Source organism: Astatotilapia calliptera, chromosome 13 (assembly GCF_964374335.1).
Source record: "Astatotilapia calliptera chromosome 13, fAstCal68.1, whole genome shotgun sequence".
NCBI lineage: Eukaryota > Metazoa > Chordata > Actinopteri > Cichliformes > Cichlidae > Astatotilapia > Astatotilapia calliptera.
In genome coordinates, this window is record NC_137434.1 from 28,975,591 (window position 1) to 28,992,901 (window position 17,311).

At 40.9% G+C, this 17,311-nt stretch overlaps 1 protein-coding gene across 2 annotated transcripts in view; it reads right to left on the bottom strand.

Moving 5' to 3' along the window:
* Positions 1–17,311, bottom strand: part of gfra1a (gdnf family receptor alpha 1a) — a 100,520-nt gene that overhangs the window by 25,451 nt on the left and 57,758 nt on the right. For both annotated transcript variants that reach the window (XM_026189507.2, XM_026189506.2), the window contains one exon: positions 613–791. In XM_026189507.2, the coding sequence (XP_026045292.1) occupies positions 613–791 (179 nt within the window). The remainder of the gene's footprint in view (positions 1–612; positions 792–17,311) is intronic.

Genomic DNA, 17,311 nt, shown 5'->3' on the forward strand with positions numbered 1-17,311 from the left:
ATCAATCAAATCTGACGTTCAAGTTGAAAGAAAATGTAGATGTAACAAATGACAATCGGACCACAATAGGAGAATGTAATGATACTTTAATCTCCAACACAAAGAAAAGCCTAACGCTCAAGGCTCTTTACGCAAAGACATCTCTATTATGATAAAATAAAGAAAAATTATACATCACACAAAGATTAACAATGTCACACTTTCTCTGTAACATTTCTATTTATTCATCTTGTTGCTTTGCAGAAGCAGTGCCAAGTAAAGTTATTCAAAAAGGGGCATCACAGAAGCTGGGTTGTAATTACAATGCTTCACATCATTTTTCACAATATGGAACAGACAGCAAAAACATCTTTTGTGTTTTATGACTGAATCAATGTCAAAGCTTGGCGCTGGAATAGCATACCCTGAACAAAAAGACCCACATGATTATTTATTGTGAGTTTGACAACCCCTCAAACTTATGCACTTCAAAATCGTTCTTTCTTTTGAAGCAGGTCCTTTGTGCTGGACATTCAGCTTTTATCAGATATCAGTCATTTGGAAAACCTCCAGTGTGTGTGTTCTTTTTCTTTCGGTTTGTTTTTTGATAAGCTCGTATCAGAAGTGCCTTGCCTTGTCAAAGAACTGCCGCAGGGCCTTGTGGCACTTCCTCTTGTTGCAGACTTCAGCTGTGGAGACGCGGCTGGTACAGGGGCTGATGTAGGCCGAGCGGTACTTCTTACACGTGTCGTTCAGGTTGCAGGCCTTAGCAGCATTGAGACAGTTGTTCTCTCTGGCCACTGCAGGTTCACCTAGTGACATAAAGGGGAGAGGAGACATTGGGGAGAGGAGAGGATGAAAACAAGAAAGAAGGGTTATAATCACAGAGGTCATCAAGCATGTGATGCTAATGCAAAGCAACCCAGAGATCACTAGAAAAAGCAGAAAGCGCTATCACTGCATAACTTATTGTCACATTCTTCATAAAAGTGACTGTGTGGGAGTGAGAAGGAGGACCCAGGTGCAGACACGGAAGGAGACGGAACTGAGTGTAAACAAAAGGCGAAACGTTTGTTAGGCTGAAAAAACATGAATACGAAAGCAAAGCAAGGCGAACAAGCGGCGAGAACTAAAACTAAAACCTAAACTAGGAGAACTAAACTGAGATAACTATGATATTAGACATGAACAAGATTCTGACCTGAGAAACTATAATGAGGAAGAAACAAGAACATGAAACATAAACATGACCTGAGCAGAATCATGAAACACAGGCACTGACACGGCGTGGTGGGAGGAAACACGGACGACCTGACGAAGACCGAATGAAAACACAGACTAAATACACACAGGAGGTGATCAGGGGAAGTGGAAACACATGGGGAAACAGCTGACTGGAATAAACATAATGACACTGTGGGGGAAGTAAAACTAAACACATGAAACATGGAAACACCAGACTTTTCAAAACTAAAACAGGAAACAATGAGAAACGTAGACATGACAACACCAGCTAGACACTTGAGACGTAAAACACGTGGCGAGACAAACGCACAGGGATAAGTGAAAGTACAACACTGAGGACAAGACAGACCACATAGAGACAGGAAAGACTCATAACTAAGGAGACACAGAAGAACCTAAACTAGACTTAAAACTCAAGAACTTAACATCCTTTCAACTGAACATAAGAAATCACAAATACAAAAATAAACTCAATATGCTGTGTCACAGACCCAGCCCCTGACACTTATTGTATAATGAACAAAGCATACGAATCCTCTGCATCAAAAACAATCACAACAATGCAATACATCGTCAAATTAAAAGTGAAATGTATTAGCTTATGTAACACAACTGGTTTTCTTTAAGGCCATGTGAGGTGGCTTGTTTTCGGTCAACGAGGTTGTATCCTATCTCAGCTCCACATAAAAACACTTTAATTGTGGACCAAGACAATTAGCCAACTGTTCCAAAATAACTGCATTTTCATCTGGTGTAAGAGCTTACTCAGGCAAACACACATACACAAGCCTGGCCTTTTTAATTTGCTCCAACAACATTTTATGCCATTCAAAGTATATTAATGAGTGAGAATTTCTTCCTTTGGGCAATTGGTGATCTAGCCTAGGTGCCAAATCTATGCTATGTGTATCTATGTGTGGACAAATTAACAGCGACCACAGGCAGGCTAAAGGAGCTTAAACAAAGCTCGGTGCATAAAACGGCATCAGCTGAGCCAACAGCACGGAGATCAGCTGGAGTGTTGCATAGCTTCCCTCTCTGGGCTGTTGAACTAATAAAGTTCAATTTGTTTGTGGAAAAACTGCATTAGGACATCATATCTTATTTAACTATTAACAATCAATACGTGTATTACACTAGAAATGCAGCATCTAATAAGCTCTATGGAGCACACAGATTACACCTACAGATCATTACAAAACCGAAGCATATCAGCTGCAAAGGTCTCTCAACAAGAGAAGTAACAAAAGACTCAGAGACAATGTAAGAAGCAGAGGGCCGGCAGTCTAATAATGTTTTCTCAAACGAAGCAGATAACCTCAGCAACACATTTTCAACCTACATCGGTGTTTGTGTGCCTTAGTGTTTGCATTTCTGTCTTTGGAAGTGTATGTGTGCATATGCTTATGCTAATTGTACAGAAGACCCCATTTGGAGTCTCACTTTCTGTTTAGCCTGTAACAAACAGTTGCCTTCATCTCCGTGGCCCTGCAGGCTAACAGGCATGCTTTTGTGTATGCATACAGTCGAGGTTCAGTACTTGTCACAGTCTCCAGTGCAGTGCATCGCCTGCCTGTCAGCCTGCACTAATTGCCAGGGTTGTCCTCAATCCACCATTAATTAACATTTTTATACACCCCCTTAAAATATTTTCTTAGGTTAAAAAAAAGGAACAAAAACAGCATTTTTTTTCCTTTATGACAGCGTCAATTAAAATGGGTGCAGCCCAGTGTGATAAACATACCGATGCTGCAGTGGGGGGGGGAGTATGGTAAGATCCGTTATCAAGTCGACAAACCCATCGGCTGATGAGTGCCGTGTTGTCCTGAGCAAACTGTGTTAATGAGATTCAACACATCAAGGCGAGGGTGGAGGAAAAAAGAGGGAAGAAGATAAAAGGGACCCAGAGACATGTGGGGATATGAGCTGATAGTCCAGCGAGGTATTAATTGGCGACATGGTGCTGTTTGCTTTACTACAGAGGAGGAGATCCTTGAGGTGAATGCTTCCCAAAACCTCCAGCCGACTCAGAGGAAAACCAGTGCTGACTCACTCATTGCCAGTTTTTACTATTTCTTTGCTTTCATGCCTTCACCTTACCTTTCACCTTTTTCTTCCAACATGGAAAAACAACAAGCTTTTCCATTTACAAGACTTTCCCCCCTCTCTGTTTGACCTGCCTCATTTGGTCCACACCTCCCTCTGTTAGTTTTCAGGCTCATTTGGTGGTATTAATTACAATGTATGCAATTTGTTTTGGTTTGAATGTTTTTGACAATTTTATATTGGAATCAAGTTTAAATTGCTTCATTGATTATTAATTTAGTTTTAATGCTGTGTGTATAAATGTCTAAACTATGAATAGTGTTATTGTACATCATCCTAAACAGGCGCATTCTCTTCTTTGTCTGCTATTAACATGATACTGTAACAACTCATAATAAAATTCTATCCATCCATCCATTCTTATCTGCTTATCCAAACCAGTGTACCAGGGGTGCTGGAGTCTATCCCAGCTAACATAAGGCAAGAGGTGGGGTACACCCTGGACAGGTTGCCAGTCTGTCACAGGGCTAACACAAAGAGACAGACAACCTTTCACACTCACATTCGCACCTATGGGTAATTTAGAATCACCAGTTAACCTAACTGCATGAAGGAAGCTGGAGTACCTAGAGAGAACCCACAAGGACACTGGGAGAACATGCAAACTCTAAACAGAAAGGCCCAGGAATTTATTTATTTTTTTTTATCTTGCTTTTATTACAGAGTGTTTTATGATCTTATTCTTTCTGTTTTATTTGCATAAACAAAGAGCCATGTTTAAGACAAATTTCTATTCAGTTACTGGCTACTGTTTTAACCCTGTCTCAAAGATGACTTCTGTTATAATGATAAGTCTGACCTAAGCCCCTAAAGATATTAGGACTTAACCGCAGGAACAGGGGACAAGACACAGTCACTTTCAGGTATTTCTTTTACACTCTGAATGGTTCTGTGACATCTATAGGGAAGATTAGAGACAGCATGTCTAGTTGAGGGTGGATATTCATTCACTGTACCCCATTTCATTTATAGTTATTTTAAATATAGCATGAGAACAAAGACCTGAAAAATGAATCACTTCCAGTACTGTAAAATTTGCTTTTCTAACATTTAAATGGCATTTTTATGTCACATGTTTATTTTACATGATTGTTTGTGCTTTTAACTCCCCCGTATCACCCCCACGTCTACACAATCAAACATGTGAACTTTTTTTTTCCTTTCACTTGCTCAGATCAACTGCCTGACTCCAAAGTGTCCAATCTGTAGTTGCCCCATGCACTGCTTTAAGAGGTTTGTTTTTTCCCTTGTTTATGTTCAACTCTATTAGTACAAACTGATGTAACTAAAAAAAAAAAAAAGCTTCACAAAGCTTCATTTTAGAAAGTCCAAGACTTTTGCAGTTTGGGAGGCTTGATCTAAACTAGAATTAAGTATAAAAAGAGCCTCTTGTTCTCTAATTAGATTCACAAGTTATTTTTTTTAAAGTGTTCTCATCAAAATAGAGTTTTTAATGTTAGGGACGCAATATTTCCTGAAGGAGAAAAAAAAAAAAGCTTGTGTTGTAGGATTAGTACAAATCAAGACTTTTCAAGACCCTTTGAGGTTGAAGCCAGCTAGTATTTTCAGCTATTATGCCTGCCTTAATAAAGGCTTTTAATGTACTTTGGATCCTTACTCTGGCTCAGAGCCTGAATCGTTTTTTAATTTTTCCTAGCATTTAGCTTCAAAAGTACTAGAATTATTCATGGACTAATATTCATGGACGATATATATACATGTATAGAGGTACAGCTGACTGAACCCTTTCCCTCTGAATTCCTTTTTCTTTTCATCAGATATATTACTTTTGCTTTGATATCTCTCATCTGAGCCTGCATCCGCCATAACAGCACATGATTGACAGTCCCATGGACTCTTCTCCCTGACTAGATGAACACGCTACTTATTCCTCTGCCATCAGTTGTCTGATTTTCGGACCGTAAAAATATGGCACCTGTTCAGACAGCATCAAATTTCTGCCAAACTATTCCCTCAGATGAGTTTGTGAATACATCTGAGCCAAGAAATAGGTCATGCACTTGGAAAATTGGGCTTTGTTTTACATCTGTTAAACCGTGTTTAATTGTTTGTTGACAGGCACTTTCAAGTTGCAGCACAGTATGTCATCATCTAAACACTTCTTAGTGAAATCCGAACACACCTGATGTGCTCTGGAATTATGAGACTTAAATGTATCTGCTCCATAAGGAAAGTGACAATTCTGACTAGTTCTACGGTACTCTAGATGTTTGGACTTTCAACAATTAGTCAGTGTTTGACTGGTTTCAAATGCATTTTGAAACATGACAACCTAACGTACACAAGATTTTCCTGGCTCAAAGTGGGTCTTTGAGGGGTGAATGAGCAAATAAGGCAGTCTGCATGTAGTAAAGGCAAAGTATCTGTGTTAGCTTACTTAACTGAAATCTGTGTAAACTAAAACAATTTAGTTAATCCAGGCAACACTAATATATTCAAAAGAGAACAGCTTTATTCATGTGCAATAATTTAGATGTATTGTCATGGTTCTGTTCTGGGTTTTTTCCACGCTTTCTTGTGCACATGGAAAACTAGAGGCAACAGCAAGATGCCCACACAGAACAGAACTAGCATCAATAATATCATGTTTAACGCTGATTAAGTTATTAAATACAGAAGGTGGGTTGCAAAGTGGCCTGCAGATGGCTTGTAACTATGGAGTAGCATAAACACCATGTCCTGTATGAGAATTGCCAGTTGTATGTATAGTGGGGCTGTTCAGTTAGTCAAATTTACCTTCACTTACAGTTCTGGCTGTAAAAAATCTGCATACAACCAGAGCAACAAGCAGCATTCCCCCTACAGAGACTTGATCCGAAACATCCTGGAATCTGTCCATCATTGCACAGAGAGATAGAAGACAATGTAACATGACCTAAATGGTAACACTGGGAAAAGGTTTCATCCAAACAGACTCACTCGGTTGCTCCTCAGTGACCAGTGGTGCTTTGACAAATAGCCGCAGTATCATGGCTTTACCCCAAGGGCCCATTAGGACAAATACAAAGTTGGACTGCATGCAGTGTGAATGTGTGAATCAAGTTTTTGTGGATACATGCCCTTCCTGCATCAATCTGCCCACATCCTTGAGTCTGAATATGTCTGTTTTCCTCACGCAAACATGCACAAAAACATGTTTGTAGTATTTTGCTTATACCAGCCTGCGCCCCTAGTGTCAGCAAATACATTTAATGAACTCCCTTTGCACTCCTGGCAGATGGCATTGTCTCTCCAAAACACAGGCACACACACACAAACACACTGCGTGCTATGACAGGGCCCATACAGGGTTGGGGCCGGGGCCATCTGGAGGCCTGGTAGGGGGAACGAGGCCCCCCCAGTGGCTCATGTTTCCGATTCAGCCTCAAATTGATTATCATGTCGCCTGTTTCCTCCAGTCCCGCTGCCACCCTACCCACCACCCCCACTGTCTAATTTCAATTACCACGGGACACCACAGGGTCGAATCCTGACCTCATCCACCTCTGTACTCCCCCATGCACCACTTGTTCAGCCCCTCTTCTCATCTTTTTCTTTCTTCTCCTTCTCTCTTTTTCTGTAACTCCCCTGAATCTCCTTCCCTGTTTCTCTTTTCTGCTTCACTCTTTGTGCTCCTCTTTCATGTCTTTATCCATGCAGCTCTGGATGTATTCCAATCATTACCTCCCTTCCTCTTTCTCCATCATAATCATCCATCTCTAGACTTCTCTCTTGTGGCTTCCATCGCTCTTGTTTTCCGGTATCTCCTCTCCCCTCTGCCATCTGTCCTTTATTTTGTCTTTGGAGTGAAGTGTAGCCATTTAATGGCCTTCGGTGGCCTTTGTATGACTTTCAAATTTTCATTATTTACCTTATAGGAAGGCTAGTTGTGATATTGGGTTTTTGTACTGCACGTAGTGTGAATTTAAAACTACCCTTCCTTTTTTCCGTTTTTCTCTGTCAAGGTTGTACTTTTCCAGGCGAATATTGACTTTTGTTTTATGATTGATATCGATTGCTAAGGAAAACTGTGTAAAAATGTATGAGTCAACCCTGAAATCCAACTTGACTTCAACCTCCACTGGTGGAAGGCATGTTTTTCACTCTCCATGTCATTGATATGAGCATACCATTGTCCTTGCCTTGAGCCTTGCTATTGTTGCAGTATGTAACTGTCCTTGTTATAGCTGTTTTAAATATAATGACATTCTGTTTTCCCAGCAGTGTTTGTCACTAGCGGTTTTACTCCAGTCTGACAGAACATATTACCGCACTTTATCCAGTCATTTGGGGGTCAGCGAGGGGAAACTGGGAGCACTTGACAGGTGTGTTTGTTTCCACTACTCATAGCTCTGCAGCAGTGGAAACAGTCAGTAGTTCCATGCTGTGTCACTGGGTGATTGCTCATAATTCACAGCCTCTTTGTTTGCTAAGTACAATAAATGCGCAGGGATTTGTCCTGGTGGTGTGGCTGCAAGGGATTAAAGAACAAACAACGTGACACCCAGGGCCAAGCAGACTTCATAGACAGTGAAAGGTGACAGCTTTAAAACACTACATATTAAAGTCTAAAAATAAATATATTTCTGTTACTATTTTAAATATTTGCTTCATGACTCTGCTTTCAAACTGCACCAACTCAATTATTGTTTTTATTAATTACTGTGTGGAGGACTTTCGGCTTTTCAGAGCTGTTGTTGTTGGGTTTTTTTGTTTGTTTTTTTTAAACTCATTTTGCATTAACTCTTTAGGAATTGTTGCAAGTGCAAGTGAGCTAGGCCATCAGTAGACCTAAAAAACAAAACAACAACAACAACTAATGAATAATGAAGAGAGAGCAAAATCTTAAAGAGTAGCCAATTCACCATTTTGGTACATTCTTAAAAAGAAGGAATGCAGAGAGTATGTGAAGGCAGCTGCAGTAAATCAGAATGTCACACAAAACAAGAGTGGTAACAAAGCACTAACACAAATTGAAGCAACATGAGCCTCAGTAAAAACAGTAGCTGCTCGGATCTGAAAAAGGGTCGGTACGTCATCACTTAACAAGCAGATATGGGTGATTTCAATCTGTTACACATTATAGGCCTTGATTTTAAAATGTGATGTTCACTTTTTATTTCCCCTTAGAATTTTTCCCAACCGTAAACTTAATTTGCTCTGCTCTTGTCTTGATTATTCATTGTCTAAATTATTTTCCTTGCACCTCCTTCCCACTTTGAGAAATTACCTCGCAGTCAGATTCAATAGAAAAATCTAACATAATAAACGAGGCCTGAGGTCTCTTCTCTGGGAATCCTCTCTCTCCCTCTCTCTGTTGATTATCAGTGGTGAGTTACACTGCCATCTGCTTTAATGGGCTCCACGCTTGAAAGTGCAAGACAAGCAGAAATGGAGAGTGTGGTGTGGTGAAGAAGGAGCCTTAAGGTTTACTCATCTTTCTTGGCCTCTTTCTATTTTTCTTTCCTTTCTAAACTATGTACCTCGTTCTTTTCTCTGTGCTTTTCTGATTCTCTGCTGGCTTCCTCTACCTCCCTTTTACTTTCTTTCAGTGTGGTTAATAATCTCACTCTTCCTCCAAACACTGTCCCAGTGCAATAAAGCCACATGGCACTTGGTGCAGCAAATACCATAACTCACAGTTCCTAGTAATTGATCCCTGTAGTGCAACAGTCTCTTTCTCTTTTCCCTTTCATTCCCACCCTTCCATCTATATCTTTTCCTTCCCACCTCTTGTCATTTGTACCAACTTTTCCCTTCCAATTTCATCAAATGCATTGAGGCTAGTCCAATAAAAATCCGCCAAAGACAATTATTTCTGTCTCTCCCATTAGCTGCTTTCTGTTCTCAGTTTCCTGAAATCACATCGCACTGCAGTGTTATACTTCTCCCTCCGTCAAGAAATCCCTTCACCTCATTTCATCCGTCCTGCTTTGCTAAAATTACAAGCCAGATCCCGACAGGAGTGCTTACCTGATTACTTAAACTGCTCTCAGACCCTCATCAGGTCTTCCAATTTCATACATGAAAGGTATTTTCTTGCCTGAAATTTTGCCTTTGGTCCAAATTTGTCCTCCTCAAACCCGGGATTTTGAGAGCTGGAACTGAAAGAGGAGCAGCAGTACAACCCTTTGGCAAATGGTGTATGCTGGCTAGAAAAAAGTTTCCCTCCTCTCAGCTTTATGTTGGCCCTATATCCCAGCCAAAACTTATTTCCTTTTGAACCCCCCGGTCTACTTTGCAATATCAACAAGCTATTAGAAGCATACCTCTCATGGTTGAGTGGTTACCTTCAACACCTCTGGAACTAGATGTTCCCCACATGGCTGGAATCCCAGCCGAGTTTTACTCCTTTGATTCCCTTACTTCGACTTTGTCCCAGCTTTCAAAGAGAGGTAAGAGATAGCATGTTAATTGTTGATTTCTCTTTAATGTTTTCTCTAAAACAACTTGTTAATAACAGTTTCATGAATTTGGCTAAATTAGCATGACAGAAAGAAAGAGTTCTAGTGTGTGAGCTAACCAACTGCAGAGCAAGTTATGGGGCTAACAAAAATAAAATCAGTAAGCTGAATAAGCTTACCTTGTTTCCCTGTTAGTTTGTTTGCTATGTTGGGTTAGGCCTTGGGATTCAGAGGGAACAACATGTTGTCAAACTACGATTAAATTCTCTCAGTCCTTCTGGGATAGGAGAAAAGAAACTGGCAGCAGTGAGCCAGTAAGACAGTCATATTGCTGGGACAAAACCCTGAGAAGCTCTCACGTGTTTGAACCAGAAGCACTGCATCACGTTCAACAGAACAAAGCTCTGTGAGAGAGGAAGAAAAAAAAACTTGAGGCGGCAAAAGAAAAGGGGAGTGGGAGGAAAAGAGAGGGAGAATTGCCTTGGCTCTCCACAGTGATGAATCTCCAGTGAGGCCTGTTTCATAACCCGTCTGCCAGTGTGGAGATCAGCCGGTAAGAGCAGGCCCTTTGGGGCTGCAGGAGAAATATATGGCTCTTTAATAATCTCCACAAACACACTCCAGTACAGTATTGTACAGTGTACCACCCCCACACAACTCCCACCCTGGTCCAACCCTCTGAACACTATCTACACTCTTAGAGTTCTTGTCATATAGATTTTTGTTATGTATAGATTTTGGTGGCCAGAATGAGGAAAAGTAACCCAATGTGGTAATGAATGGGAAAAGAAAATCTATTGTCTGAGTTGTTTTGCTTTATATGACCGTTTAAAAAGTGCCATAAAGATGCCACTATGAAGCTTAGCATTTGAGATTTTATTTATTTATATATATATATATATATGAATGAGAGAGAGAGAGAGAGAGAGAGAGAGAGAGAGAGAGAGAGAGAGAGAGAGAGAGAGAGAGAGAGAGAGAGAGAGAGAGAGAGAGAGAGAGAGAGAAAAAAGACACTGTTTGCCAGAAGCACCTGCTCTAAAAGCAAAAACGGTAAGAATTGCAAGGTCCTTCACTCTCATTAAGTATTTTTAGTTCTGACACAAAAATATACTTCAGTGGAAGATTCAAACACTTCATAATGACTCAGCACATTAACTGATATTTAGAGAGCTTTGCCAATTCCTATACCCGGTTAAGAATCTGCAAGTGGAGGGGTCAAGTGGTTGTATGCGCTGGTTTGTTCTAGAAATGTTGGTATAAACACAGATGAACTGCATCATATGTGTCTGCTCAGACCTTCTCCTGTGAATACAGCCATCTATTACCCGTTTTGTGGTCTACGTGTAAAAGTTTAATTTAAAAGTTGCTAAATGAGTTGGGAAAAAAAGGCAGAACATTTTGAGTTTTTAAGTCTAAGTCTGGTGTTGTAAAATAGCTGATACTCTACCTATCACCATGTTGATGCTACTTCTACTGACCATAAACAACACTTCAAACAGTACTAGCCTTCTTATTCTCAATTCACTAGATCCAGGCCATTATCTTGATGCCAGACTTTGTGGCCTCTAGTTCAGTACCTTAAAGCTAATGCATCATCGCCCTACCTCACACCAACTGCCACCCTCATATCTGGAGAATACCCCTAACACCCATTTCCTTCTGCTTAATATACCCAGCCATTCTGCTTTCCACTGGTCCCCTGCTCGAATGGCTTGTCCCTTCTCCCCAGCCACCAATATGTCCCAGCCCTTCTGCCTTTACCGTCCCCAACACGCGCTCCCTCTTTGAACATCAAACAGTCCGCTGCAGAGATGGATGTGGACATCTAACAACTGCTGAACCTGTTTACTCCTGTGTGAGTACAAGTTGCAGCACAAGCACATGGTGCATGAATGTATTCAGCACCTCACTTGCGTCTGTCATATTGATTTACAATAGTGGCAATGATGTGCCAATGAATTTGTTACGCAGTCGGGAATAAGCCGGAGCTGGAGGGGGGCAGTTATTGTTGTCCGTAATTAGTCCTGCTGGTGCCCTCTCAGGTATCTATGTGCGAGAGAGTGGTGAGCAGATAAAAAGAGAATGAAACGGCAAGGGAAGGCCAACAGGAGAGGCAGAAAGAGGATGCAGTTCCCAACAAAAAGTTAAATGCAGAGACTTTCAGCACTTTTCTTGACGAGAGAAATTGAGAAAAGACAGAAAGACAGGATGATTTCTCTTTTTTATCCTGCCAAAAAAAAAAAAAAAAAAAAAAAAAAATCAACAAAAACATCACCACATTCCCCATCAATCCAGGTCATAGACTCAGCAACAGCACCACAGCCATGCTTCCTTCAGCCATCGTTCATCTCTTTCGGACCACTAAAAGAGGGAGAAATCTGTGCAACTTTCCCTTTATGACAGGAGGAGGTGATGGCTGCTGAAAGCAATCTGACGGCTCAGGACTTTCCGATCGATACTAAGAGGCGGCAGCGCAGTCAGCTAGTGCAGTACTTGGGCAGAAAGGAAAAAGAGAGAGAGGCTGTCACTGTCGAGCCTGGATAAATAGATCACCGGGATTACCAGCAGTCACATTTGACTGCTAACCACACTCTTTTTAATCTTCCAGCCTGACAGAACTATCTTAACCCAAATGAGAGCTAGGTAGCAATTCATGAATCCAGGGAGACATTTGGGACTGAAAAGTATGATTCACTATAAATAACTTAAATTGCAGGACCTGTGGATCAAGCCCTTTAAATATTCATCCTGCCTAAGTGCCCTGGAGCAATCCAATCCAATCTAATTTTATTTATATAGCACCAGTCCGTGACAAAAGGCGCCTCAAGGCACTTTGTACTATGAGATAAAGACCCTACAGTGTTACAGACAGAACCTGAACAATCAGATGACCCACGATGAGCAAGCACTTGGCGACCATGTTGAAGAAGAAGTCTCTCTTAACGGAAGGAGACCTCTGACATACCGAGGCTTAGGGAGGGGCAGCCGTCTGCTGTTTGATTGGCAGGGTTGGGGCAATAAGACAGAAACAAGGAGCAACAAACAGAAACTAAAAGAGAAAGTAGAGAGAAGCTAATGATATGGAGCAGTAGCATAGAAACTCATGGGAAGTGAAAAGAGGAAAAAGTAGAGGAAATGCTCAGTGCATCATGGAGGGTGTAGGAACCACAAGCATCCCTGCACTCTGACAGCAAAGTTCTCTGTTGAGATTATATAAGGTCTTTAAAATAAGGATTTTAAATTCAGGAAGCTACTGAAGAGTAACTAATATATAAGAAATATTTCTCTTTCTTGTTAAACTGGATCCACTGAATGCTTTTCAGGGAGCCTTCAGGATGACCAAACAACAGCAGTTTGTGTCTAGAAGTCACATATGCTTTTTCAGCATTAATCTGAGAGTAATTTTCCTAATTTCATCAGCACTGGCAGGTAAAAGAAGACAGTGCAAGGCATGGAACTGCAAAGAGCTCTACGGGTATATAGATAAACATGTGCTCTATTATGTAACTAATCACTGAGACATCAAGGATTTTGTTTAAGGGAGAACAAACAGGTTGCTGATCCATGCCTGAATACAAGCATGCTGCCCTCTGGAGACTTATGCTGCTAGTATCATGACTAAAAATATTCCTCATTTGGTGTAAACACAATCTAATGATAACAAAATAGGCAAAATGATTCACATCAAATGTAGAAAAACACTGTTTACCTAATGGAAAATACTATCAAAAGTGAAAACAGCCAATAAAATGTGAGGCACTGTCGGCAGAATGAGATCATTGTGAGATCTGGACAGTGTCTACAAGCAGTTTTAGGCTGCTATATGTTCTATATGTAAACTTAGTATTTTGTTTTTAAGGTAACAACTTGTGTTATAATGAAAACATTAGAGGCAACATTGTGTTCGCACATACTACAGTGGGGTTGCTAACACATGTGTAGACATAAGCTGCTGGGATACTTCACAGAAACTTGGTGTTTTTATTTTTCAGTATTTATTTATTTATTGTCATTGTCAAGAACAATGAAATTGCGTTTGGGGCTACCATACAACCCAAAAAAAGAGAAGAAAATAATAAATACCCCCTAAAACCCAAGTGTACATATTTAACCCAGTGTGACTCCAATGCAATAAGACAATCCTTAGCAATAATGTTCGTAGAAATTCAGACAAAGACCTGAGAAACATGACAAAATACAACAATGCAACCCATTCAATATTATTGTACTGTGAGATATGATATCAGATATGATAGTTATCTATTTAAGAAAGAGGGGGGGGGGGGGGGGGCAGGAGGGGGAAGAGAATAAAGATATGATGCACCAATGCAGACCAGTTCATTGCTATTAAGAAGTTGGATATGGTTATTGTCCGTGAGAGGGGGGCAGAGAGTTCAGGAGCCTCACAGCCTGTGGATACAGGCTGTTGGCCAGTCTGGATGTTCTGGCCTGTATAGACCTGTACCTTCTCCCTGAGGGCAGCAGATGGAAAAGGTGGCGCGCAGGGTGATGTTGGTCCCGCAGGATACTGTGCACCCTCCTCAGACTAACCAAAATGCATTTTCTTAGCATTTTAGCTTTCTGTTGCTTTTCATGGGACTGAAACGTTCTCCCTCTAGTTAGCATGGCTTCAACAGTATTGCATACTTTGTTCTGCTTTTATGGGGGAATGGTGTGTGTTTTATGAGTTATATGTGTGTGTTTCTGTAGCTCAAGTCCTCTACCAGAGGCCTGACAGTTTGAGGGTTCTGTGCTGTATCTTGGCTTTTCGTGTGTTTGCACTCTTCTGGATAGAGACCACTAATGTTCTGCATGGAGTCTGCTGGAGCCACTCTTCCAGTTTCAGGGTTACAGCTCATAATGCTCCTATTACCAATGGACTAGCTTCTGCATCTGCTCCACTTGTTCCTTTAGTCCCTGGTCCTTTTCTACTTTCTCGTCCTCCTTCTTCCTGAAGTTGCTGTCAATCATCACTATGCCCGGTTGGTTGGCCAGCAGCTGTTTGTCTGTCTGGAACTTAAAATCCCACAGTACACTAGCCCTGTTGTTCTAAGCCACCTCTGGTAGCATCTCCCATGGGGACCTAGAGACTTCTAGTCTATATGCAGGACAGGTGTTCCTGTACACTATCCCAGCAACGATCCCAGAGGTTGTGATGCTCAATGTCCGCAGTTATGGCTTGCAGGTACATCCTGCCACTATGTGTTGGATAGTCCCCGGTAAATCTACCTGGGAAGATTATGACATGTTAAGACACACCTGAATGCTTCAGACAAACAAACTGCCAAAACTGTTTCCATATGGAAACAATAAGGATGTACTTACTTTCTCACAGGACTGCAAAAAGTCTTCTGAAAACGTTCTTTTTCATCATAACTATCATCACAAGGAAAGAAACTAAGTTGAATCCTTGGCCATCAGATCAATGAACTGGTTAATGAAGTGACTCTGTGATAGAAGAACTGCTCCCTGGATTTACAGCCCAGATATTGAGTCTATCACATATTGTGATGTAGAGTACATAAACATGGGTTATCTTGAGGAGCAGACACGGACGTGGTCTGTCACTCAGACAATCTCTATACCTCACATCAAGCCAGTGAGATATTTTTATATGTTTACATCTCTTTGCTACTGTGTTTCTTTTGTCCATAAATACATGTCCAAGAAAACAAATCCCTTGCCATCCCAAACTCTTGCCCTCCCTCGTATAACTGACATAGAGATGGGCGATATCAGCCAGTGCTCTCTCCTCCACAAGCCTTTTGCAAAGGCATGGGAAGCTTTTGATTGATGATGTTCATTTTCCAAGCTGTGTCTTGGACACTTTAGCTGCATACGACCCACTTCTTTTGGGCTATATGTTTTTAATTTAACATCCAGACGTGTCAAAGTCTGGCTTGAAGATGGATGAGAACTCCTCTACCTCTGCTGGCAGGTTGAAATAGGAAAACTGAGTGGGAGGGGTGGAGTTGTAGTTGGGGTGGTGGTGGTGGAGGAGGGGGCTGAATAGTAAGATACAGAGTGTACAAAAGCTGCCTTATAATGAAAAAGAAAGGAAAGTGAGTGCTGCCGACGCTGTCCAGACTGCTGACAAAGGCGGATGAGATGAGAGACAAAACGAGTGAGCAAGAAAGAGAAAGACAGAGGGAGAGTGGAGGAGAATTGAAATGGAGAGACAAAAGCACAACTGGCATTTGGGGAGAAGAAACTTTGTGGGAGATGGGCGAACAATGATGGTAAAAGTGGAAACAAAGAAAGATAGACAAAGAAGAGGAAGAGTGCACGCATTTCCCTCATAGGGGATGTTAGTTGTAACAAAAGCTTTTTTTTTTTAAATCACAGGCAGGGCTACAGTGAAACTCATTTTCTAACGAATATAAATTCTATTAGTTTGTACAGGAATTATTGAAGGGGAAAACTGAAGTACTTTAGAAGTCTCCAGTTTTGCACACAAAGTTTGTAGCATACTTGGTAAAAAAAAAAATAAATAAATGAAAGGTTCTTTTTTATGGTCCTTGTTTGCATTCTTCTGCAAACACGTGACATCGGTGCTTCCTCACTTAACAAGACATTTCCAACCATTTGCACATTTTATCTTTCTAGATGTTTGATTAGATGTCTTACATTCTTTTCAGAAATTAAAAGTCAAACTTGCATCAAATAGATAATCCATCATGTGTGTGAGAATTTGCAGTAAGCAAACGCAGACTTTTCAGTTATGCTACGATAAACAAATACACCCAGACAGCAGACACATTTAGGCTACACACTTGGGGGCTACTTGGTGCCGTAAATGACGTGACCACAAGAAAACTGCAAATGTTGGCAACATTTGAGCTGTATTTGATGATACTGGTATGACAAATGGAAGACGAGCAGATGATCAGATTTCAGGTCAATAAATACACACAAATCTGGGCTCGTATGAAAAGTAAAGAAGATGCCATTACTGCACTGGGATCTCTCTACAAGTTGAGCACACGTTTTAACAACAACATATAGGAAAGCAGGGAGGACTTGTCTCACTACAGGGGCACTGGGCAGAAGTAATTTAGCAGAAAAGACTTTATTCCAAACAATAACGCCACAGAAAATTTGGTTAACAGAAGTCAGTCTCACAGTGCCTCATTTGCAGCTGCCTAGCTTAACAGTAGAAGACGAATATAACATCCAGGGCTCAAAAGCAACGCAGGCACAGAAGTGCCTTTAACCTTAATGTCCACCAGGAGGCTTCCAGTTCAATAGAAGTCTACGGGGAAATGGGCTTGATTTCCGTAAACACTTTCCTAATGAGTTTATGAGCTCACTTACTCATTTCAGGTCATACTGAATAAAAAAACATCTCTAAATTTTTTTATCATCTTGGTGGCTCTAAGTTTCAGAAAGCGACTGCGGTAATGGTGCTGCAGCCAGTGGACACACAAATCAGTCATCGGATTCTAGACGACTAGTTCATGAATATTTTACTGACAATTTTGTCTAGTTGCACCTCAAAGACTGTATATTGCCAGCATTTCTTGATGAAACAAATTTCCCTTCATGCAGCCTTATCCTAAGAGGGAAATACAAAAGAA